This window comes from Balaenoptera borealis (genome assembly GCF_965194805.1).
Source record: "Balaenoptera borealis genome assembly, chromosome: 14".
Taxonomy (NCBI): Eukaryota; Metazoa; Chordata; class Mammalia; order Artiodactyla; family Balaenopteridae; genus Balaenoptera; species Balaenoptera borealis.
In genome coordinates, this window is record NC_138875.1 from 83,649,932 (window position 1) to 83,675,544 (window position 25,613).

The 25,613-nt window shown below is 39.9% G+C and overlaps 1 protein-coding gene across 3 annotated transcripts in view; it reads right to left on the reverse strand.

Moving 5' to 3' along the window:
• ANAPC5 (anaphase promoting complex subunit 5) overlaps nucleotides 1-25,600 on the reverse strand; it is a 40,362-nt gene extending 14,762 nt beyond the window's left edge. For 2 of the 3 annotated variants that reach the window (XM_082355892.1, XM_082355893.1), the window contains exons 1-9: nucleotides 25,279-25,600; nucleotides 22,244-22,323; nucleotides 21,660-21,769; nucleotides 20,599-20,791; nucleotides 13,510-13,576; nucleotides 6,459-6,560; nucleotides 5,385-5,575; nucleotides 1,715-1,796; nucleotides 974-1,063 (exon numbers count right to left, since the gene is read on the reverse strand). In XM_082355892.1, coding sequence (XP_082212018.1) covers nucleotides 974-1,063; nucleotides 1,715-1,796; nucleotides 5,385-5,575; nucleotides 6,459-6,560; nucleotides 13,510-13,576; nucleotides 20,599-20,791; nucleotides 21,660-21,769; nucleotides 22,244-22,323; nucleotides 25,279-25,485 — 1,122 coding nt within the window. In that variant the 5' untranslated portion in view covers nucleotides 25,486-25,600. Of the gene's footprint in view, nucleotides 1-973; nucleotides 1,064-1,714; nucleotides 1,797-5,384; nucleotides 5,576-6,458; nucleotides 6,561-13,509; nucleotides 13,577-20,598; nucleotides 20,792-21,659; nucleotides 21,770-22,243; nucleotides 22,324-23,121; nucleotides 23,220-25,278 lie in introns of all 3 variants that reach the window. The other variant, XM_082355894.1, reaches the window with a different exon arrangement.
• Between the last annotated feature and the right edge of the window lie 13 nt (nucleotides 25,601-25,613).

Below are 25,613 nucleotides of genomic sequence, written 5' to 3' on the forward strand. Positions count from 1 at the left end.
GGACTTAAGCACTGCCTCTGCCACTTACTGTGTGACCTGGGGCCACTTAGCTTCTTAGACAAGCCCATCTGTAAAACGGGCATCACACCCATCATAAAGAATTATTTTAAGGATTAAAATTAAATAGTATATATCAAACAGTGCTGGGCACATTATGTGCTAAGAGATTAAGAAAGGATGCCTATTATGAGCATAATTATCTTTTCATTAACTTCTGGTATAATTTTCAAGGATGAAAGCTCAACTAAAAAAAGTCCACTTAAATCCGTAACAAACATTGTGCTTAAGAAGTCTATCATTTATTTTTTAATTTTTTTTAGACAGAATAAGGTTCTTCGAGCAATAGTAATCTAGATTCTAACAGTCATTACTATTTCATGTGTAGAGACTATGCCCTTTCAATGACCCTCAGTATTTGTCATTGAGGAATATAATTCAGGTCCTTCCCTATTACTCAAAATGAGAAAGGACAAATCTGCTGGTCAGGTTTACTGGTTCCTGGCTTTGTTTATTATTTCAAACAAGGATCAGCAAACTTGTTCTGTAAAGGGCCAGACAGTAAATAATTTAGGTTTTGCAGGCCACATTTGGTCTATGTCGCATATTCTTCTTTGTTTTTTTTCCCCCAACTATTTAAAAATGTAAAACCCATTCTTAGCTTGAGGGCCATACATAAGCAGGCAGTGAGCCAGATCTGGCCCATGGGCTGTAGAGTTTGCCAATCCCTGGTTTAAAAATAAGCCTTCCCTAAAAATTTTCTAAATAAATATGTGTAAGTTAGTGTTGATCAATAAACTAAACAAAGATGTCATCAAGTTGATAAATGGAACTTTCACAGATGTTATTAGGATAAAGGGAGCAGAGAGAAACCTATCAAGAGAATTTAGTGGTTTAATAATTAAGGTCATATGAAACTACCAAGAATAAAACCATACCATTTGTTTAAACAATCGCACAGAAAGATGAGCCTTACCGGTAACCCAAAATGTACAGCTTTCTTCACAGAATGTTCTAGAAGAACATAGCTATCAGATCTCTTCTGTCCCAGCACGTAAAGCCAGCTCTGGCAAGAGAAGTCATCAAAATGTATCATAACAATAATAATGGCTAATGTTCTACTGAAAGCATCAGCATGGTTGTAAGAACAAATGAACAACAGACAAGATAAATCCTCTAAAATACACTTTCACAAATTATAAACCTAAATGAAACCCATCAAACACATTAAAACCATCAGACTGAAATAATCAAGCCATTTATCTTCTTCACCTCTGTGAGCAGTGAGTGGCAAATGTTCCAGAAAAAAAGCATGAAGCCCCCGTATGGCCTGTAACTGAGAAAGTGAAATTCTCAGGTGGTTGCCGAAGTCTGTGTTCTGCTTGTGCTTGGTGATGATGCTTTGACAGGACAAGGTCTTATCCAGTTACCAGTACTGCAAACACCTTTGTTAATGCCAATGCTTGGTGCGGCAGTTTTGCATGGCAAGCTGCATTAAAACTTGTAGACAAGAAATGTCTCCAAAGTAAAATGGACATCAAGAATTAAGAAAGATAAATAAACATGGGTTGCCTTTCCTGCATTTCCCTGACCATCTAACTAGTTTCCCATCACTGCTGAGGACCTCCCAACTGCAAAACAACCCAATTCAAATGGGACCTTTTGAAGGCCAACTCAACCCAGGGGCAGAACTTCCAAGACAGGAAGGTGGCCTCACCAAGCAATGCTGGAGACACACGTGATCGTTGGACTCCTGGGCAATCCTAATCGCCTCCTGCAGGGCAAGCTCTGCCTGTTGACTAATGACAGACTGAACATTAATAACTCATTAACAACCACAAACATGTACAGGCAACAGTAACAGGAAGTCATCTGTACGGTAATTCACCAGCGTGCAGGCCTCTGGGTTGGAAGTTGAAACCATGGGCTTATTCCCTCAGAGGCACTCCCCTCCCCCAGCGGCAAGAAACAGTAACAGTGGAGATACAGAACATGTCCCTTCTAAGGTGGACTTCTACTAAAAGGGACATGAAGGAATGGCTTTTCTTCATCCCAGCTCCTAAGATTATTTTTTTAGTTGTCTACTGCTGAGGGGAGGGACAAGGAGAGGATGTAAGATTTTACTTTTCATGCCTTCGCTTCTGCATCATTTGAAAAATTTTTTTAACTATAGGATTTGATACTTTTATAATTTTTTCAATCCTAGTTTTTAAAAGTATTTTGAGGATTTTCCCTTCTGAGATGTCTTCTTTCTGCTCATGTGGTTCCCCTCCCTCCGGGATGTGTCCCCCAACCTTGCAACTTCTGTGGAAACTCAGTCAACTGTTCTTGGCCCCACTGGGCCTTCGCTTCTGAAAAAGCCCATAGAAACGCTACCAGCTTGCGGTGCTTAATTAAATACTACTGTGCACCACCCTCTATTTATGTAATCTGTGTTAGTTTTATTTCTTCAACCTGCAGAGGGCACAGAAGTTCTATAAATGCTGGATCACTGAGGATCTCAAAAAAGAATCAGAAATTCTATGGGTAGCACTTACATAGGGAAAAATTTACGTCAAATTTTCTATCAACACGAGCAATAGCCTCACACAATCAATTAAGAGCTGAATTCTTCCTCAATAACTACCTGTTTGAATAAAGAAACCAGATACATTTTTACCCATTTTACATTTCTTTTAAATCCCTTTTAATGCTGAGAGGCACCAGAATATAAGCTATTTGAAGGCAGGAAGCATATCTTTACACACAGGCCCTCAATAAATATCAGTTGATTTAATTTTGTTGAACATCTGATGACCAAATAAATAATGTTACATTTAGAAAAAAGGCTTTTGGGAGAACTGTATAGATAGTATGCTAAAACAGGACTAAAGAAAGACTATTTTTCTCAGGTAGGAAGAAAAGGTAGATTACCAACACAGAAACTTCAAAGTTTCTGGCAAATCCTTAAAGAACCTATGGTTTTCCATTGCTGCTAATCAGAAAAGCCTCTGATAAAAATTTTCAGTAAAAGAGCAAGAGGCAAACTGGTTGTAATGTCTGAAATGCATTGGCTGTCTACGGTTCGCAAAATGCCAGAGCAGAAAGATCTGTAGCCTCTAAACAACAGCTTCCTATGTCATTCAGTGTAAAAGCCAAAGTCCTTACTTGGGCCTACAGGACCCTAAACTCTCTGACCCCTGCCACCTCTACAACCTAGTTCTCCTCTATTCCCCCCTTACTACAGCACTCTAACCACACTACTTGCTCCTCCTCAAACATGCCAAGTAAATCCTGCCTCAGGGCCTTTGCACTTGTTGTTCTAGCTAATAAGGACACTTTCTCCAGATAATGCACAGATTACTCACTCCCTCAATTCCTTTAAATCTCTATTCAAATATTAAGTTAACAGAGGTAAGGGAGGGCCGAGTTGCTACCTTACTATTGAAACAGAAATTTACAAATTGACGAATAAGTGATTTGTGTGTATATCTGGAAGAGGAGTGTTACTTATGAAATCAACAGTACTCCCCATCATCATTCTCTAATCCTTTATCCTGACCTATCACTACCTGATACATTATAATTATGTTCAGTGCTGTTTATTATTTATTTCCCCCACTGTAAGCTCCATGAGAACAGGGGTATTTTTTTTCCTTTTTTTTTTCACTCCTGATCCCCAGCACCTAGAACAGTGCCTAGTACATAGTAGATGCTCAATAAGCAACTATAAAGATTTTCAAGAAATCTCCACAATCCTATTAGCTAAGTGAGAAAGATTTATACAAGCCCATAGCTCCAGGACTAAAAATAAAGAAGCCTGGAGTTGAGTAAATCAGAAATTAATTAGTAATTAATTCCATACAGTTAGCTGTCTATCCACTGATAATACTGTAAATATAGAGAAATTCATCAACACATTAATTACTTGTATCTAGCAGACTGCATACAAATTTCCAAACCCTAGGGCAAGCTGTGTGTGTAACACAGAGATAGGTTACTGGCAAATATTACAAATGGTGCTGCTATTTATTATGAGTACATAAAACATGAACGGCCCTGATCAAAGAGGTTATTAAAGCTGGGCAGAAAAAAAGAAGTTGACTCTTAAAAGATAATATGGAATCTCACAAAATCATGAAGTTCAGAGTAGCCTTAAACATTTTTTGGTTCAAGTATCAATCTGACACTTGGATTCCCTTAATGTCACCCCTGCTGCACACATGAGCACTCTGCTGACACCTTCCTCAGAAGGTTCCATACAAGGAAACCTCATCCTTATAAGGAGCAAAAAATGTTTTGCCCTTTAACTTGCACTTACCAGCTCCCAATCTTCTCTAGTAGTCACACCCTTGATCAGTCTAAGCCCTTTTCACATGACCTTCACTACAGGAAGATGTCAAACACATGCTTGGCTAAATCATTTCTTTTCCAGGCTAAACATTCTCACATCCTTCCCACACTATTTAAATGACATGGCTTTGAATGCCTCCAGTGAGACTGTCCCCCCCACAAGCTCCAGCTTGTCTATGCCCCTTTTAAAATGTGACAACCGAAGTTAATGGAATTTCCTGGTTGTTGCCTGGGCCATAGAGCAAGGGGTAGAAGTCTCAATTCTTGAAATTGGGACACTATACTTCCATTAATACACTCTAGTCTCTATTCAAAGATGCCTGTGGTAGAAACCATATTTTTCTTAAATGGGAAAAAGCCACACAGGAGGCAGAGAGACTCTTTCAATTAGTAATTTCCTACCTTTTCACCATTATTCACATTATTTCATTATTTCCAAAATAGCCTCCATATTTTGAAGGTTTTTATCCCCTTAACTCTTTACTAAATAATAACTGATCAATTTCCTATTTTTATTTATTAAAATCACAGGCATATCTTAGCAATGGCATAAGTCAGTGTCACGCACCGAGCTGCCTGAATTCTAACCAAAAGCACAAACGTGACGTTCGGTAAGCCACGCAGTCTTTTATGCAGTAAAGACACAACTTCCTTTTGGCTTTTTGAAATACCGAAAATAACTTTTACATCCCCATTATTACCTCTGAAAAATCCTGTTGGGAATCTCTGGCCTAATGACCTAATTTCCTTTTAATTCAGTGGCCGTTATTCTTAGAAGTAAAGAAAGAAAGAGGCCGTGCACTTGGATGGTAATGCTAAATAGTGACACCAGGGGGCAGACTCTTTAGGCAGAAGGTTTTTGGTAACTTCTGTTCATTGCAAAAAGCTTCCTTCTTTAGAAGTTATTGACAAGTCCAGGTTGAACAGGCTCTTTCTTTTCTCCTTTTCCTTTTTTTTTTTTTTAAATACAGCATATTAAAAAGAAAATACATCTCAATTAACATCTGAGAGATAATTTCTTCAATTTCCGCATGAACAAAAGTCTATAAACTTACTAGTGACCAAAGCGGCAGTGCAGGGCGGCCAGGTTCAGAGCAGCGTATCTCAAGCTCCGGCCATAGCCCTCTTCCCCGTTACTTTTGCTTTCGGCTCCAGTAAGAATCAGGCGGTCAAAATAATGAAGGAGGCTGTGTGTTGAACTGAAAACATCTTGGACCCGGAGGTTATTTAAGTAGCTGAGGTAGTGCTAAAACAAGAAACAATTAACATATTTTAAATGCTCTGCTTCCTCTTGTGTAATATTAATTCAGAGAGGTCCACTGGCTGCAAACACCTGTGTATCCCCTACCATTTTAACAAGATGGTCATAGTTTAGCTTAATCTTTTCCCCACAGGCAGGATTAAATAGGCTTAAGATACATTAGCTGGTTTGGGTACCCTTTCCCCCCAGAAGGTGTACGCAAACGAAAAAAGGGAATTCCATTAGAATTTGTGACAGAGTTTTATCCTAAATATTCATCCACTATGCCACTGGTTATATTAGGATCCATGGGTGATATGTGAGGATGGAGGGGGAATCACCTAGCGCAGGTATTAAGGAATAGTGTGAGTACAAAACTAAAGATCTTAAAACTTGAATTCAGGGCTTCCCTGGTGGCACAGTGGTTAAGAATCCGCCTGCCAATGCAGGGGACACGGGTTCGAGCCCTGGTCCGGGAAGATCCCACATGTCGCAGAGCAACTAACCCTGTGCGCCACAACTACTGAGCCTGCGCTCTAGAGCCCATGAGCCACAACTACTGAGCCTGCGTGCCACAACTAATGAAGCCCATGCGTCTAGAGCCCGTGCTCTGCAACAAGAGAAGCCACCACAATGAGAAGCCCACGCACCACAACGAAGAGTAGCCCCCGCTCGCCACAACTAGAGAAAGAAATCCCCCCCGGGCCAGCAGGGGTGGAGGTGGGAGGGAAAGCTTTGCAACCTAGGCTGAGTCGTTTCCGTGCCAACAACATGATTTCTTTCCAAGAACCCGGGTCATTCGGCCAATCCTCATTTGCACAACTACTCAGTGGAAGAGTTGTCTTGTCCCTGCTTTCCAACTTAGCAACAAATTCTGGAAAAGACTCACCGCTTCAGCAAAATCAGGATTAAATTTCAACAAGTTGTTCAACTCTTTCTGCAAAGAAGCTGGAGTGAGGGCTTTAGTCTCATCATTCTTTAACAAAGAAGCCTGAAATTTTAAAATGACAACTCAGTAGAAAGAAATGGCCAATAAACATATGGACATGTATACTAAATAGCATCATCTGATTACTTTTTTTTCCGCACCTACACTCTCCTCTTGACCATGCAGAACACTGTTTCCTCTTCCTGGAATTCTAAGCTTCCCAACCACCCATCCACATAGTCTTCCATGCAAACTCCTGCTCAGCCTTCAGGGCCCAATTTAGATTTCAGCCATCTGCTTCTATCACCTTCTAAACTAGATAAGGTCCTATAAGTACCTACATGTTCCCACAAGCTCCCTGCACTAACCCTTCCTGCAGTACTTATCAAATTATATTAAAAGTACCAGCTGACCCACCCCCAGACTGTAAGTGCCTTCAAGGCAGGAAGTATGTATCTCCAGCCTGGCAAAGGGAGATACACACTTGCCCTACTCTTGGTTATCTGTTTCATATGGATGGTACCAGCAATGATTATATAAAAATGTAGAAAATGACTCCTAAATTAATGATTAGTACTTAACTGCATTATGGACTCTTCAATTTTAGCTAGACAAATTTTTCTTTATGAGTAATAATAATTTCTAATTATATTTGAATTCATTATATTATAGAAGATTCCAAAAATATGGAAAAGCATACAGAAGAAAACAAAAATCATCTGTAATCCTTCCACCCAGAAATAACACTATTTTTATGTCAGTGTATCTCATTCCAGTCTTTTTTCTGTGTGTGTGTGTGTGTGTGTACATATGTATGTGTTTATACATATATATATATGGATACTTTTTTAACAAAGTTAGAATATATCATTTTATTACCTGCTTTTTTCATGTAATAATATATTATAAATTTGTCTCATCATCAAATGGTCTTTGAAACTACAATTTTTTAAGCAAAAGTACTAACCCTTTGTCATAGGTATTGCAAATCCTTTTTCCCATTTTGTTGTTTGAGTTTTAATTTTGTTAGAACATGTACTGACATGTAGATGTTTTTCATTCTTATGCTGAAAAATCAAATGATCTCCTACGTGTTTTCTTCCACAGCTTTTATGTTTAGAAAGTCTTTCCCCACCCAGAGATCAGTTAAAAGTTAATATGTAACATTCACAGAGGGATGGAGAGGATGAAAAGGCAGAGGGCTATGTACCAGATGAAGGAACAAGATAAAACCCCAGAAAAACAACTAAATGAAGTGGATATAGGCAACCTTCCAGTAAAAGAATTCAAAATAATGATAGTGAAGATGATCCAGGACCTCGGAAAAAGAATGGAGGCAAAGACTGAGAAGACGCAAGAAATGTTTAACAAAGATCTAGAAGAATTAAAGAACAAACAAACAGAGATGAACAACACAATAACTGAAATGAAAAATACACTAGAAGGAATCAGTAGCAGAATAACTGAGGCAGAAGAACGGATAAATGACCTGGAAGACAGAATGGTGGAATTCACTGCTGCGAAACAGAATAAAGAAAAAAGAAATGAAGACAGCCTAAGAGACCTCTGGGACAACATTAAACACAACAACATTCGCATTATAGGGGTCCCAGAAGGAGAAGAGAGAGAGAAAGGACCTGAGAAAATATCTGAAGAGATTATAGTCGAAAACATCCCTAACATGGGAAACGAAATAGCCACCCAAGTCCAGGAAGCGCAGAGACTCCCATACAGGATAAACCCAAAGAGAAACATGCCGAGACACATAGTAATCAAACTGGCAAAAATTAAAGACAAAGAAAAATTATTGAAAGCAGCAAGGGAAAAACGACAAATAACATACAAGGGAACTCCCATAAGGTTAACAGCTGATTTCTCAGCAGAAACTCTACAAGCCAGAAGGGAGTGGCATGACATACTTAAAGTGATGAAAGGGAAGAACCTACAACCAAGATTACCCAGCAAGGATCTCATTCAGATTCGATGGAGAAATCAAAAGCTTTACAGATAAGCAAAAGCTAAGAGAATTCAGCACCACCAAACCAGCTCTACAACAAATGCTAAAGGAACTTCTCTAAGTGGGAAACACAAGAGAAGAAAAGGACCTACAAAAACATACCCAAAACAATTAAGAAAATGGTCATAGGAACATACATATCGATAACTACCTTAAACGTGAATGGATTAAATGCTCCAACCAAAAGACACAGGCTTGCTGAATGGATACAAAAACAAGACCCATATATATGCTGTCTAAAAGAGATCCACTTCAGACCTAGGGACACATACAGACTGAAAGTGAGGGGATGGAAACAGATATTCCATGCAAATGGAAATCAAAAGAAAGCTGGAGTAGCAATACTCATATCAGATAAAATAGACTTTAAAATAAAGAATGTTACAAGAGACAAGGAAGGACACTACATAATGATCAAGGGATCAATCTAAGAAGAAGATTTAACAATTATAAATATATATGCACCCAACACAGGAGCACCTCAATACATAAGGCAACTGCTAACAGCTATAAAAGAGGAAATCGACAGTAACACAATAATAGTGGGGGACTTTAACACCTCACTTACACCAATGGACAGATCATCCAAACAGAAAATGAATAAGGAAACACAAGCTTTAAATGACACAATAGACCAGATAGATTTAGTTGATATTTATAGGACATTCCATCCAAAAACAGCAGATTACACTTTCTTCTCAGGTGAGCACGGAACATTCTCCAGGATAGATCACATCTTGGGTCACAAATCAAGCCTCAGTAAATTTAAGAAAACTGAAATCATATCAAGCATCTTTTCTGACCACAACGCTATGAGATTAGAAATCAATTACAGGGGAAAAAACGTAAAAAACACAAACACATGGAGGCTAAACAATACGTTACTAAATAACCAAGAGATCACTGAAGAAATCAAAAAACATCTAGAGACAAATGATAATGAAAACACGACCATCCAAAACCTATGGGATGCAGCAAAAGCAGTTCTAAGAGGGAAGTTTATAGCTATACAAGCCTACCTCAAGATACAAGAAAAATCTCAAATAAACAATCTAACCTTACACCTAAAGGAACTAGAGAAAGAAGAAACAAAACCCAAAGTTAGCAGAAGGAAAGAAATCATAAAGATCAGAGCAGAAATAAATGAAATAGAAACAAAGAAAACAATAGCAAAGATCAATAAAACTAAAAGCTGGTTCTTTGAGAAGATAAACAAAATTGATAAACCATTAGCCAGACTCATCAAGAAAAAGAGGGAGAGGACTCAAATCAATAAAATTAGAAATGAAAAAGGAGAAGTTACAACAGACACTGCAGAAATACAAAGCACACTAAGAGAATACTACAAGCAACTCTATGCCAATAAAATGGACAACCTGGAAGAAATGGACAAATTCTTAGAAAGGGATAACCTTCCAAGACTGAACCAGGAAGAAATAGAAATATGAACAGACCAATCACAAGTAATGAAATTGAAACTGTGATTAAAAATCTTCCAACAAACAAAAGTCCAGGACCAGATGGCTTCACAGGTGAATTCTACCAAACATTTAGAGAAGAGCTAACACCCATCCTTCTCAAACTCTTCCAAAATATTGTGGAGGAAGGAACATTCCCAAACACATTCTGTGAGGCCACCATCACCCTGATAACAAAACCAGACAAAGGTACTACAAAAAAAGAAAATTACAGACCAATATCACTGATGAATATAGATGCAAAAATCCTCAACAAAATACTAGCAAACAGAATCCAACAACACATTAAAAGGATCATACACCATGATCAAGTGGAATTTATCCCAGGGATGCAAGGATTCTTCAATATACGCAAATCAATCCATGTGATACACCATATTAACAAATTGAAGAATAAAAACCATATGATCATCTCAATAGATGCAGAAAAATCTTTTGACAAAATTCAACACCCATTTATGATAAAAACTCTCCAGAAAGTGGGCATAGAGAGAACCTACTTCAACATAATAAAGGCCATATACGACAAACCCACAGCAAACATCATTCTCAACGGTGAAAAACTGAAAGCATTTCCTCTAAGATCAGGAACAAGACAAGGATGTCCACTCTCACCACTATTATTCAACATAGTTTTGGAAGTCCTAGCCATGGCAATCAGAGAAGAAAAAGAAATAAAAGGAATACAAATTGGAAAAGAAGAAGTAAAACTGTCACAGTTTGCAGATGACATGATACTATACATAGAGAAACCTAAAGATGCCACCAGAAAACTACTAGAGCTAATCAATGAATTTGGTAAAGTTGCAGGATACAAAATGAATGCACAGAAATCTCTTGCATTCCTATACACTAATGATGAAAAATCTGAAAGAGAAATTAAGGAGACACTCCCATCTACCATTTCAACAAAAAGAATAAAATACCTAGGAATAAACCTACCTAGGAGACAAAAGACCTGTATGCAGAAAACTATAAGACACTGATGAAAGAAATGAAAGATGATACCAACAGATGGAGAGATATACCATGTTCTTGGATTGGAAGAATCAATATTGTGAAAATGACTATACTACCCAAAGCAATCTACAGATTCAATGCAATCCCTATCAAATTACCAATGGCATTTTTTACAGAACTAGAACAAAAAATCTTAAAATTTGTATGGAGACACAAAAGACCCCGAATAGCCAAAGCAGTCTTGAGGGAAAAAAACGGAGCTGGAGGAATCAGACTCCCTGACTTCAGACTATACTACAAAGCTACAGTAACCAAGACAATATGGTACTGGCACAAAAACAGAAATATAGATCAATGGAACAGGATAGAAAGCCCCGAGATAAACCCACACACCTATGGTCAACTAATTTAAGACAAAGGAGGCAAAGATACACAATGCAGAAAAGACAGTCTCTTCAATAAGTGGTGCTGGGAAAACTGGACAGCTACATGTAAAAGAATGAAATTAGAACACTCCCTAACACCATACACAAAAATAAACTCAAAATGGATTAGAGACCTAAATGTAAGACCGGACACTATAAAACTCTTAGAGGAAAACATAGGAAGAACACTCTTTGACATAAATCACAGCAAGATCTTTTTTGATCCACCTCCTAGAGTACTGGAAATAAAAACAAAAATAAACAAATGGGACCTAATGAAACTTCAAAGCTTTTGCAAAGCAAAGGAAACTACAAACAAGACGAAAAGACAACCCTCAGAATGGGAGAAAATATTTGCAAACGAATCAACGGACAAAGGATTAATCTCCAAAATATATAAACAGCTCATGCAGCTCAACATTAAAAAAACAAACAACCCAATCCAAAAATGGGCAGAAGACCTAAATAGACATTTCTCCAAAGAGGACATACAGACGGCCAAGAAGCACATGAAAAGCTGCTCAACATCACTAATTATTAGAGAAATGCAAATCAAAACTACAATGAGGTATCACCTCACACCAGTTAGAATGGGCATCATCAGAAAATCTACAAACAACAAATGCTGGAGAGGGTGTGGAGAAAAGGGAACCCTCTTGTACTGTTGGTGGGAATGTAAATTGATAACAGCCACTATGGAGAACAGTATGGAGGTTCCTTAAAAAACTAAAAGTAGAATTACCATATGACCCAGCAATCCCACTACTGGGCATATACCCAGAGAAAACCATAATTCAAAAAGACACATGCACCCCAATGTTCATTGCAGCACTATTTACAATAGCCAGGTCATGGAAGCAACCTAAATGCTCATGGACAGACGAGTGGATAAAGAAGATGTGTTACATATATACAATGGAATATTACTCAGCCATAAAAAGGAACGAAATTGGGTCATTTGTAGAGACATGGATGAATCTAGAGACTGTCATACAGAGTGAAGTAAGTCAGAAAGAGAAGAACAAATATCGCATATTAACGCATATATGTGGAACCTAGAAAAATGGTACAGATGAACCAGTTTGCAGGGCAAAAATTGAGACACAGATGTAGAGGACAAACGTATGGACACCAAGGGGGGAAAGCCGTGGGGGGGTGGTGGTGGTGGGATGAACTGGGCGATTGGGATTGACATGTATACGCTGATGTATATAAAATGGATGACTAATAAGAACCTGCTGTATAAAAAAATAAATAAAATAAAATTCAAAAAAAAAAGTTAATATGTAGTTCCTCCTGGTCTAATTATAACCTTAAATGTTTATAGTTAAGCCTTTAATCCACGTGTAAAGTACTGAGGTGCAAAGATGAGATGAAGATCCAGGTCTATTTTTTCCTCTACAGTTAACCAATTGTCTAGATGAGTTTTTCTAATCTGTTTAAAATTCATCTGCAGGGGTGATTTTATCACCTGCATCTAGATCTAAACATTACATCTTTCTGCAGAAAGAAAATTAATAACAAAAATAGGGAAAACTAGAAAAGTAGAGCAAAAATCAAAATTCTATGCTGAAAAATAACATGGGAGAAAAACATTCAGCTTATATGACCAAAAAAAAGGAAAAAGTATGGCTCAAAAACACCAGTAAGAAATGTCTGGGGTAAAAGTGTACCGATGCTTGCAACTTGAAATGTATCAAAAAAGAAGATGAAATGGTGGCTATATGGGTAGATATATGATAAACAGAGCAAAATATTAATTGTAGGATCTCAATGATGGGTATATGGGTATTCACTATATAATGCTTTTCAATTTGTATTTCTGTTTGAAAATGTCCATGATAAAGTGTTGGGGAAAAGGGAAGTAAGTCTTCTAAATCACATTTTTGGGCTGTGTTAGTCACACACCATTACTAAATGAACATGCATTATGACCCTAACAGAGAAATAAAATCACACAGAAAATAGGAAGGGACACATAGCTACAACTGCATTGTTAGTAAAGAAAAACTGACCAAGAATAAGAATAATGCTGTTTCACTAATAAACCTACTCACATAACAAATATATGCCATGACGTATAATGTCACAGGATTAAAAAAAAAAAATTCATGACCAATTACAGAACATACCTGTTGAGAAAGAAAAAATTCTGCTTGTTTTTGGGACAGAGGCCCACTGCAAGATACCTCCTCTTCTCTGGAAAAAAAAACAAATCAAAACTAATAAAGAATTACACAATAGTGAAAATGATAATGCTTTACAAAGTCAAATAGATTCTTCATCAGAAAAGTTAAAAAACTTTTAAAATTAATTCTCTCTTCTCAGGAATAGAAAAGACATGCTTAAAAAGTGATGTTGAATGACCTGCCGAAGTTCACATGATATAATTATGGACAGATGTAGATCTCAACTGTATATAGCCTCCAGCATGATCTTTCTGAAATGCAAGTCTATCGTCCCTGATTTAAAGCCCTCCTGTGGTATCTCATCACCTTCCAGAATAAAGTCTGCACTGCTTAGCAGGGCAGGTGCAATGCTTCCTGAGTGCTCTTACCTCTCTCCTCTGCCTTCTCTTTCTCACCCACACCCCAGCCCTGATGAACTCCTTACAGTCTCCTATCATGCCAAGATGCCCCCCTGCTTCCTCAACCTGTAGGGCCCATTTTCCATCCACTGTTGCACTGTTGTACCATCCGTCATTCAAGAATACCTCAAGTGTCATATCCTCCAAGAATCTATCCTGACCTCTCTCATTTGAGCTCCCACTGTCTCCCAGAGATAGGGATCACTGCATCTAGCACTGCCACACTGGCTGTTCATACCTATATTTGTATATGAACACCCAGTCCGTGCCCAGGCACACAGTGGGCACTCAGAGTTTGGGAAATGAATGAATAAAAAGTCTCTAACTCCTCGCTACACATATAAGATGGTGCTGTATTCAAGAACAAGAAAAAGAGGCCTTATCTAAGAAATAACCATTTGCCTAGAAGTTTAGAGCACACAGAACCAACAAACAAGAAATATACTTATATAAATCTAGACTTGAGAAATCTATACATGCACAGTCTTATTTTTGACAGCAAAGTATGAATAATACCCTTTTGCCACATGACTGAATAAATGGCTTCTCTATACAGGATTACAATAAGTAGAAAAATCAATATTTACTCATCAATAATATTTTTATAAGCACTCTGTGTCTAATACAGCAGTTCTCAAACTGTTTCATGCAAACAATATGTAAACAGGTATTCCAAAAGAAAAAAAAAATGCTGCTGAGGTTAAATCACTTGGAGAAAGCTGTACACCCTCTCTTCCTTGGGAGATTCATGATACACATTAGAGAAATCCAACAGAGAGACACTTTATTCACTTTTGTTTAATGTACCATTTACCAAACTCATTTGAATGAAGAATCCTTTCCTCACATCTCTCAAGAAGCACTAGTGTTCCACAGAAAACACTTTGGCAAGAGCTGCTCTAATATTCTCTTGGTTACATTTTTGATACAAGGCAGCAAGCATATCAGATTCTACAGGTATCGGAGCTGCCAAGGACCAGCCCTGACCAGCATAACAAAGATCAGCGAAATAACAGTGACCTAGAGGGAAATGGAAAGAAAATTCACAGGCCAAGTTCTCAAATGGAAAACAGCTAAGTGTCTGGGCAATAAGAAGCCCTTTTCTCTTAACATATCCTTCAAAGAAAGTAAGCCCAAGGCTTGAAATAAATATGACTATACACAAAAAGGCTAGAGACAGACAAGGATCTGAATGAAATGGGACACACCACTCCCAGTCCCACCCTCCTCTAAGGTCCATGATGCTCACTGTTACCAAATGCTTTATTTACTTAAACCCTTCCCCCCAAAAAGATTTGAGGTAGCTTGTAACACAGGACACAAGAACAATAAGGTTAATAAAACAGAAAGAGAAAACCAGAATCACATAAAGCGAAATTGCTACAAATGAAGGCAAACACATTTGCTATAAATGAAGAACAAGATTGGCTCTGGCTTCCATGGTGGCAACAGTGGCCGACGTGAACAAGCTTGGGAAGAGCAAGTAAAAATACCATGGCCCAAACCATCCTTTTACTGACTCCTTCTTTGCCTCCTCAGGGCCTCAAACACATGCCAGAGAAAGTAACTCTTAAAAAGCCACAGGGCTTCCCTGGTGGCGCAGTGGTTGAGAATCTGCCTGCCAATGCAGGGGACACGGGTTCGAGCCCTGGTCTGGGAAGATCCCACATGCCGCGGAGCAACTGGGCCCGTGAGCCACAATTACTGAGCCTGCGCTTCTGGAGCCTGTGCTCCGCAACAAGAGAGGCCGCGATAGTGAGAGGCCCGCGCACCGCGATGAAGAGTGGCCCCCGCTTGCCACAATTGGAGGAAGCCCTCGCACAGAAACGAAGACCCAACACAGCCATAAATAAATAAATAAAAATAAAATTAAAAAAAAAAAAAAAGCCACAAAGGGGGACTTCCCCTGGTAGTCGAGTGGCTAAGACTCCATGCTCCCAATTCAGGGAGCCCAGGTTCGATCCCTGGTCAGGGAACGAAACCCTGCATGCCGCAACTAAAAGCCTGGCATGCCACAACTAAAGGTCCTGTACGTGGCAACGAAGATCCCGAGGGCCACAACTAAGACCCAGCGCAGCCAAATAAATAAATTAAAAAAAAAAAAAAGCCACAAATGTATTCAATTTAGGAAGGGGGTTACTCCTTTAGGAAAAGGACTCAAGTATACCTTGTTTATGAATCCCATTACCAGTTGAGACAGAATTTTAGACTTACAAGTGCTATACATCAAAGGCATTTAACCTGGGTCCACGGATGGACTTTAGGAGCCCATGAACCTTGTAAAACTGTATGTAAAATATGCATTTTTAATGTGGGGATAGTACATGGCATTCATCAGATTCTCAAAAGGACTCTGGAAACTCCTCTAAAGGGCTCAAATCACCCACTATAACTGAAATTTTAAAAATATAACATAGGATTAAACAATCAACAGACTGGGGTGTTTATGCACTTGCGATGCATAAAACACAAGTCTAGGTCCCCCAAGAAAATGTCTTAATGGGCTTACAGTCTTGGTGAAGGTTAAGACCAGCCCACATGAAAAGATGGCAATAAACAATAAATACCAAGAATTAATATGATCTCTGCACTTAGAAAAGGGAGAAATCACTCCAGCTGAAGTGGTGGGGACCCTGAAAGTTGGCAAGGAGTGAAGAAATGACGAGGAAGGAAGAAGGCATTCCAGGAAAGGAAACCAAAAGATGCAGAATGGGAAAATGCCTGGCCTGTTAGAGGGATACAAGCACACGTGGCTGGCTGGCGTAAAGGATCCAAGTTGAGGAACAGAAATTAAGGTCAGAAAGGTCAACTGTGGAAGGCCTCAAATAGCAGGCTGGGAGACTTTGTGAATCTCTGGAGACTTCTGAGCAGGGTGATGACAAGACAAAAGCAGGGGAGGGGAAGGACTGAGATTGGGAACAGTTACTAAACACCCAGGAGGCCATGAGGACCTGATCCCTTCTGAGGTGCGTGACCGGCGCGGTGATCCAACCCCTCCTCCCGACTTGTGTGCTCAGGCCACACTGTCCCCCGTCTGTCCCTCCAATATGTCAGCTTGTCCTGTCTTGGGAGCTGTGAGTCTGCATGTGCTCTGGCAACTCTTCTCGGGGCTGGCTCCTTCGTCACCTAGCTCCCAGTCTTAAAGGGCCCTTCCCTGACAGCACCCCACAGTTACTGTGTATCCCTGTGTCCCAGTCATTCCTTTCCTGCACTGACGCTCTCTGAAGTTACATTGTTTATTAATTTAGTTACCCCTCGATTACCTGATCCCCCCACATAACTCCGTGAGGACAGGGACTGTCTCCTCCGCGCTGACAACACAGCAGCTAGCACAGTGCTTGGCACACCAGAAGCACTGAATAAGTATTTGCTGAATAAATTAATGAATCTGGGAGATTTATATTAAACCACTGGCAAGTGAAGAAATGCCAGAGAACTTCTACTTTTCTTCGGTCTTTTTAGAAGCACAGAGAAGATGTAGTTCCAGCAGCTTGCAGACTAGTAGCCTCCGCTGCAAACTCACAAGGTGGAACCCTGTAAGCCCCCCTCTCTTATTGCAGGAAACAAATGCTGCCCTGTAGCAACAACGAGCAAATGAAAAGCTGAAGCTAAATGTCAGTCTGTACTTTCTTCTGTAATTGGATTTTTTAAAAACACCTGATAAACATTCGTTCACTGAATATTTATTCCCTCCCTTCTAAATTAATAGGTGGGTCCCCCTTTTTCAAACAGTAGTAATTTCATTGTAGGATGGGAGAGTTGCAAGCTAGTCAGTGTTACTCTGGCCTTTCTAATTGTAATACAAATTTCTAGGGCAAGAAAAATAATTTCCCTGAAGAAAGCAAGATCTAAAAACATTCTAATAACTAAGAAAGGAGGGGAGGGAGGGAGGGAAGAAAGAAAGGAAGAAAGGAAGGAAGAAAATGAAAGGGCTAAAGTGAGAAGCCTCTCATAATGCAATAAAACACTAGAAAAGAACACAGAAAGAAAAAAATGAAATTTTCCTTTTTAAAAGAATCAAGAAATATATGTAAATATACATTATGAAATTTTAAAAATCCTATAACAAGTAAAAATCATTTCTTTTTGGACAAAGAATTATAATACTTAAGTAGAATAATATTTAAATAATACATTTCTTCTATTTCAGTGATGAAATTCAGTTTACTAAATGCACACTATTTTCTGAAACCATACACCTTAACAGTATACACACTATTATTACACACAAATGAATTCTTAGATTAGAATAAAAACAAAACGATGCAGTTAGACCTAATTAAATCAGATTAATTTAGGAGAAAGTCAAACCTAAATAAGAAAAGTTTGAATTTTAACATTTCTGAAGAATTGACATTCTGCTACTTTAAGCATATAAAGTATCTAGGACAAAGATTACATTGTTTCCTGGAAGCCTTCCTCAGGGGAATTAAACAAAATAGAAATTAGAGAAGAAGAAGAATAGTGAATATTTGTCAAATGTTTAAAGGCACAGTTCTAAACACTTCATATAGATTTATCATTTAATTCTCAAAATAACCTTCTGAGGAGGTGACATGAGCCCCATTTTGCAGATGAGAAAACTGAGGTACAGAGAGGGTGACTTGCCCAAGGTCTTAAGGGAATAAGTGGAGGAGCCAGAATTCAAATCCAGGGGTCTGACTCCAGGGCCAGACTCAACCCTACAAGGTACTGCCTTTCCACTAGATGAGAAGCCTCTGTGAGCAACTCTTGAGTATTTGGAAGTACTTACTGGTACTACAATCTTCTTGCTCCCAGAGTATGCTGAACAAATCACATAAGTGTACAAAGGCCACTCATAGGAACTGCAGGGAAATATTCTCTGACTACATACACAGACCACCCCCAGCCCCCAAGGGGGTTAGCCAGCCTACATAGGGCAGGTGGGACTTACTTCTCTCAGAGTTCTGAACACATTGTTACTTGTAGTGATCTGTTTGGGTGCCAGTCTTCCTCACCAGACTGTGGGCTCCCTGAGATCAGGAAATACAAAACACACACACACACACACACACACACACACACACACACACACACACACTCTTTATGTGTTTTTCCCTCCAAATATAAGTAGTCTATTTGGGAGGTGATCCCAGGTAACAGCTGGGGAGAGGGGACGTGAGACAGGGAAGGGAAGTCAATACAAAGTGTTTTATGGGGCCAGTTACCAGTGTGGGCGATGAATGATGTGTTCTGATTCTCTGCATTCATTCATCCAACACATATTCACAGACATTACAAGCCAAGCACTGAGGAAAATGAGGTGAAATACGACAGAGAAGGGTCTTAGCTCTTGAAGGGGTGCAAAGACAAATACAAATGAGTCTAAGTAAATAAATGCAAAAAGTTACTTAGTGAGGAGAGCTATGGAGGAAATAAAGAAGCTGGAAGTATTTAGGATGAAGGTTACTTCAGACATGTGGTCAGGGAAGGCCCGTGTGAGGACACGGGAGCTGAGGTCTGAACGGTGAAAGGGAGCGAGCCAGGTGAGAAGCCAGGGACGGCCTGCCAGGCACCCTGAGGCAGACCTGGGCTTGGTGCTGAGGAAACTGAAAGCGAGCCAGAGCAGTCAGACTCTGACAGTGAAGGGAAAGTAAGGAGAAAGAGGTAGGGAAGATGACAGGGGCCAGATCATGCAGGTAATGAGGCCACAGTAGCTCAGATTTCTGTCTAAATTCCATGTATAGTCAAGGAGGGTTTGGGGCATAAGAACACGTGGTGTGATTTACATGATAATGGTTCCCTTGGATGCTGCAGGAAAAACTGATAGTAAGGAGACAAGAGTGGAGGCAAGGAAAGCAGTCAGGAGGCTAGAGCAGTCAGCCAGGAAAGAGATTCGGTGCTTAGACCACAGGGGAAGCAGTGGCGATGGAGAGAAGTGAACTAATTCCAAACACACTGAGAAGGAAGGATCGGCTGCATCTGCGGAAGGACTGGCTGCAGGGGTGAAGGAGGGGCAGGACGCAGGGACACGCCTAGGCTTTGAGCTTAAACAACTAGGTGAGCAGCGGCACTACATCCCCAGGCTTAAACTTTAGGAGGCATTCAATACATTTTCACTGAATTAATCAATTGTTAATTCACTCTGATATAATGAACACTACCGCTCAGGGCCCCAGCAGAAAACAAATGGCATATTCAAACGGGGTAATTTGAGAAGAGTTTAATAAAGGGCCAGTTACAAAAATAGGGGCAGGGGATGGATAAGCCATAGCGGGTAACAGAGTCCCCAGGGCTGGTAATAGAGGGGCACCTTCTGCACCGGGCCTGGGAAACCTTCCCAGTTACTAGGCCCCTGAGGTATGCAGAGCAGGCCACCTGACAGAGGCTGTGACCCTACAGCCAGCCCACTGTGACCCCGAAGGAAGGGAGCCAGTGAATCAACACCTTGACCTCACTCTCCTTGACCCTCTGGATTTCCCACCAGTGCCTCTCAATCAGAAGTTAGAGGGCAAGGAGCTTACTGATGCAGCCCGTAAGGGTGAACTTCCTGGATCTGGAGGGACAAAAAGATGACAGCCAGCACATGAACTCTGGATGAATGAGGATTTACTGCTCCCGTAATGATGCTATTTCACAGGAAAGGGATTCCCGCCAGAAAAACCCAAGTTACCTTATAGATACATCAAGTTCCTCTTTTTCCATTTTTCTTTCGCTCTCCTCTCTGCTGGCCAGTTCCATATCAGCATCCTCCACCGTCTTTTTCTCACCGTTCTGGAAGTACTGCTGAAGGGCAGTGTACAGCTTAAACACTTGACTGAAAGAAAGCTTACTGTAGGCCAAGATCATGTGACGCAGGAATAAACCTATGAAACAAGACAGAGAGGAGGTGAAGGCATTAACTTGAAATCCAGGCTACAAAAAGTTGATGACTATTTGTTGCGGTTCTTCCTCCAAAATAATCACACACAAAAAAAGACACTTGCAGTTGCTGCTCCCCTCCACACAGAATCTTCTTTCACCACCTTTTACGAAGCTGATTTTCTCTTTATATTAAAGGCTCAGTCCTCCCACCCGCACTCCACTCTTTATCCAGCCAACGTATCCTTCCGTGACTGTTACAACATCTGAAGTGATCCTATTTGTTTACTTTCTACTGTCTGCCTGCTCCTCTGCCCACAACCACAAGAAAGCAATCTCCATAAGAGGAAGTTTCCAGTCTCTCTTAAAGTCCAGAGCCTGGCACATGGAAGATCAATAAATAACTGATGGTAAATAACATAAAGACTACCAGGAAAAAAATGCCAGATGGATGGAGCATGGCTATACCGCTAACAGAAAAGCATCAAGAAACTTCATATATACCCTTGCCTTATAAACTATATCAGTAATCTACTTTTACTTACCTCTCTTCATAAAAGTTTAGTTGGTGACCCTGACTCAGTCGTACAATGTGGACAAGTGAGCAGAGGCCTGTGAGAAAGAGCTGAGGAAGCCTAAAAGGCTCCACGACCAGGCTAACACTCTGACAACAGTAGACAAAACAGAAGATGCTTTTCCACAAGACAATTATTTAAACACAGGTCAAAATGGCAAGGCGATGAATACAAACTATAACATGTCCAGCATCCCCACTGTGTGTGCTCAGATACAGCAGAGTAACGACAGATGTGATTTAGAGAGCAGCTCACTTCAGTGAAAATATTCTCTGCTCTCCTTAGAAGAAGTTCATACCTACTACACTCGTTTTGTGAACCTCTGGTTCAGTTCCAGAAAAAGAATCTGAAAGGTCATCAAAAAATTGTTCCATATCCTTCAATTCGCCTTCAGCCATCAGTTTGATTCTGAACAAGAAAAATGAGGTGTGTATTTTAGGAAGGCCCTTTGAACATCTTCCCACATTTCATATTCCACAATCACCTAAAATAAATCTATTTTAAAAACAATTCAGAGATTCATATAAAATGGTGGCACACAAAACAAATTTGATAATCCAAAACGTCACTCCCATATTCTGGAAAGTATCATTGCTGATGTTTTCTTGATTATAAAATTTCTCAAAGTTACATATCAGCCAGTAAAAATGAAATTCTCTGCAACAACTAAAAGGAGCAATGTAGATCTGTACAGAATAATAAATTTTGAAGCAGTATGTTTAATGCTATCCATTTTTCAAAAAAAACTAAATACATGTACTTAAGAAAACAACCTAGAATAATAAAGTTTTTTTTTTTTAAGGAATTAATCACCATGTGCCCTCTTCTAATTTTTATCTACTTTGACATCTTTTCATATATACAGAAGAAAATGAAGCTTACCTGATCTGTACTGAATTTGCCAGCTGAGGACAAGATTCTTCAATTAACTTGTAAAGTTTAGACAGCGTAATATCTGGGCCCTGGGTAAAGGAGAGATAGAAAGGTTACAGAAAAATTTTAAAGAGCTGGAGATTGATAAACATATACAAACATGAATTCATTTATCAACCTCTCTGCTTTACAATCATTCCAAATATGAAATCTCAAATCAGGAAGAGAAAAAAACCTATCTGCATAAAACGCTAAAGTAATACTTCACATTTGCATAGCATTCTCTTTTAGTTGGAGGAATGACTTAAATGCAAAAAAAAGCGTAGAATCTGTAGTCTGAGGTTCCTTCCTTCTCAGTGTTGCAATCATGGCAAAGCTGTAGCCTCCCTGAGCCCTAGTTTACTTCATCAGTGAGATGGAGATAATAATAACCTCCCTTGTTGTGGCAAAGATTAAGTAAAATAATTCAAATTGTTTCGTAACCTGGAGAACATTATACAAACACAGGGGTCCTATTTTCCATAAACATAATCTCATTTGATCCTCCCCAAAACACTGTAAGGTCGGCAGTCATACTATGTGCCCAAGTCCATAAAAGGTACCATTAGAGACAGAAAGTATGCAACCTCAGCTAACAAGAAGGTTACAACCTAGCTGAGGTTTAAAACTAAACACTGAATATCTGGGGAACAGTAAGTTCAGTAGGTCAATTTTAGATGTGGATAACCCAGCAATCCCACTTCTGGGGCAAATCTGTTCCATGTGCATTGTTTGAAATGAAGAAAAACTAAAAAGAACCTATAGGTCCATGAATAAAGAGTTCATTTTTAATTTACAAATTTTAATATTAATTAAAAGCATGAGTTAAATTATGTTTCTTTTCTTACTTTGTAAAACAATGCAGTCGTTGAAAAGAATGAAGTAGATCTACTCAAATATGCTGACAAGAAAAGATCTCCAAGACTTGTTAAGTGAAAGGAATAAGCTGTAGAATAGAAGTAGCATTCACGTAAAAAAAAAAAAAAGGGAAATTAAATTAAAAGGATATATGTATATATACTTATAACCATATGCATCTACCTATCTATATACAGATACACACAGCAAAAGGTCTAGAAAGATCCATTCTGAACTGTTACTCAATAAATAGTTGAATGGGGCTTCCCTGGTGGCGCAGTGGTTAAGAATCCGCCTGCCAATGAGGGAGACACGGGTTCGAGCCCTGGTCCGGGAAGATACCACATGCCACAGAGCAACTAAGCCCATGCGCCACAACTACTAAGCCCGCATGCCACAACTACTGAAGCCCGTGCTCCTAGAGCCCGTGCTCCGCAACAAGAGAAGCCACCACAATGAGAAGCCCACGCACTGCAACAAAGAGTAGCCCCCGCTTGCCACAACTAGAGAAAGCCCACAGGCAGCAATGAAGACCCAATGCAGCCAAAAATAAATAAATTAATAAATAAGTAAATTTTATAAACAAATAAATAGTTGAATGAAGGAACATTAACCGTGATAATCTCTAAGAGGGAACAGGATTAGAGGGCCTGCATTAAACCATAACCTTTCACTCCATCAATTTTAGCATCATTTAAAGTTTTTACAATGAATCTTCGTGTATTAGTTGAGTAGTTAAAAATTAGCTAATTTTTAAAGCCAAACAATAAGCAAATAAGTAAAGGCTGGAATTTTGCTAGACGAATTCTATATACACATTGATTAAAACTACACAGTAGAGGGAGTTCCCTGGTGGCCTAGTGGTTAGGATTCCGGGTGTTCACTGCTGTGGCCCGGCTTCAATCATCCCTGGTCAGGGAGCTGAGATCCCGCAAGCTGTGCAGCGCAGCTCCCCGCCCTCCCGCCCCCTGCCGCCAAAACAAAACAAAACAAAATAAACTACACAATAGTTAGCCAGGCAAAAAAACCGGAAGGAGAATCCAAGACACAAAAAACAGCAAGGACAAAGGCAGAAAAACACACAAGTTAAGACACCAGAATTATTGTTTTGTTTCTTTTCTCTATCAAATTTTTTAGTATTATGACTTTTATTTGAATAATGGGGAAATGCACTTATAATAGTAATGTAGACAGGACTGGGAGCTGCAAGTTATGGGCACCCCACTACTTCTACTTAACTAACTGGGCAAGCCACTTAACCTGTGTCCTCAGTACCCCTTCTCCCCCTGCCCCAAAAAAGGTGATGAATTAAAAAAAGCCCTTTGTAAACTATACAGTACTAGGCTTTGGGGATACAAGGGTGAACAAAAGTAGGACAAAGTAATGCCCTCATGTAGGTTACAGTCTAGTAGGGGAGAGAGACATCACTCATATAATCACACAAATAAATGGAAAAACCACAACTGATATAAGGGAAAGTGCATGCCCTATCCCTATGAGATTAAAATGAAAATAGCTAAAATTGACTGAGCATTTACTATGTGCCATACACTGTAAAGTATTCCCATGGATCTTCTAACTTAATACGGCCACCACATGACAGTTTCTATTATTGCTTTCATTTTACAGAGAGAAAGCAAAGACCCAAATAAGTCATGGAACTTGCCCAAGTCGCACAGCGGGTAAGTGGTGGAGCTACAACCTCAGTCTGCAAAATGAAATAAAACATGTAAAGTGCTTAGTACACAGTAAGTATTCAATCAATGTTGGCTGTTACTTTTATGTCATTGTTACCACTTATTACAGTCCTCTAGGGTACAGAGCCTGTAGCTGTGTCTCCAACGATCAGGCCTACATGTAGCCTCATTCTACAGAAGACGGAAGAGCTGAGAAAATAACTCTTCTCCCAGTCACTCAGCTAATAAATGCTGGAGCCAGATATAAACTGCCCCCAAAAAAATGCATGTAAAGTGCCTGGTCCATCGTTAAGTACTCACTAAGTGTTAGCTGGTGGTATTAACTATATTTTTCGCGATCCTACACGGCAGAGAGTGTGTCCGATGAACCCCCTTGCCCCCAGCCAAGGAGCTGTCCGGCACAGAGCAGGTGCTTAGTAAGGGTTTGCTGAATGAGCAGAAGCCCCTCACCTGCAGCAGCGGCAGGAGCAGCTGGTTGAGCCTCCGCCGCTCCATGAGGCTAACGGCGCCCTCGCCAGTGCGGCCCATCTCGTTCAGCAGCACCAGCACCGCGATTTTATACGGCGTCACCCAGTCCTTGATACCGAACACGTTGGCGTGCACCACCCCATTGGTCATCATGGGGTTGAAGTAGAGGCTCTCGTGGACGCTGGCCATGGCGCCCCAGGACTAAGTCCAGGAGCCTTGGTGCGCACCGCAGCCAGGTTCCCACTCAGAGAACGCCACCACCCGCCCTAGGCCTCCGCCCGCCGGCGCCGTATCCCAGGAAACTGGCATCCTCCCGA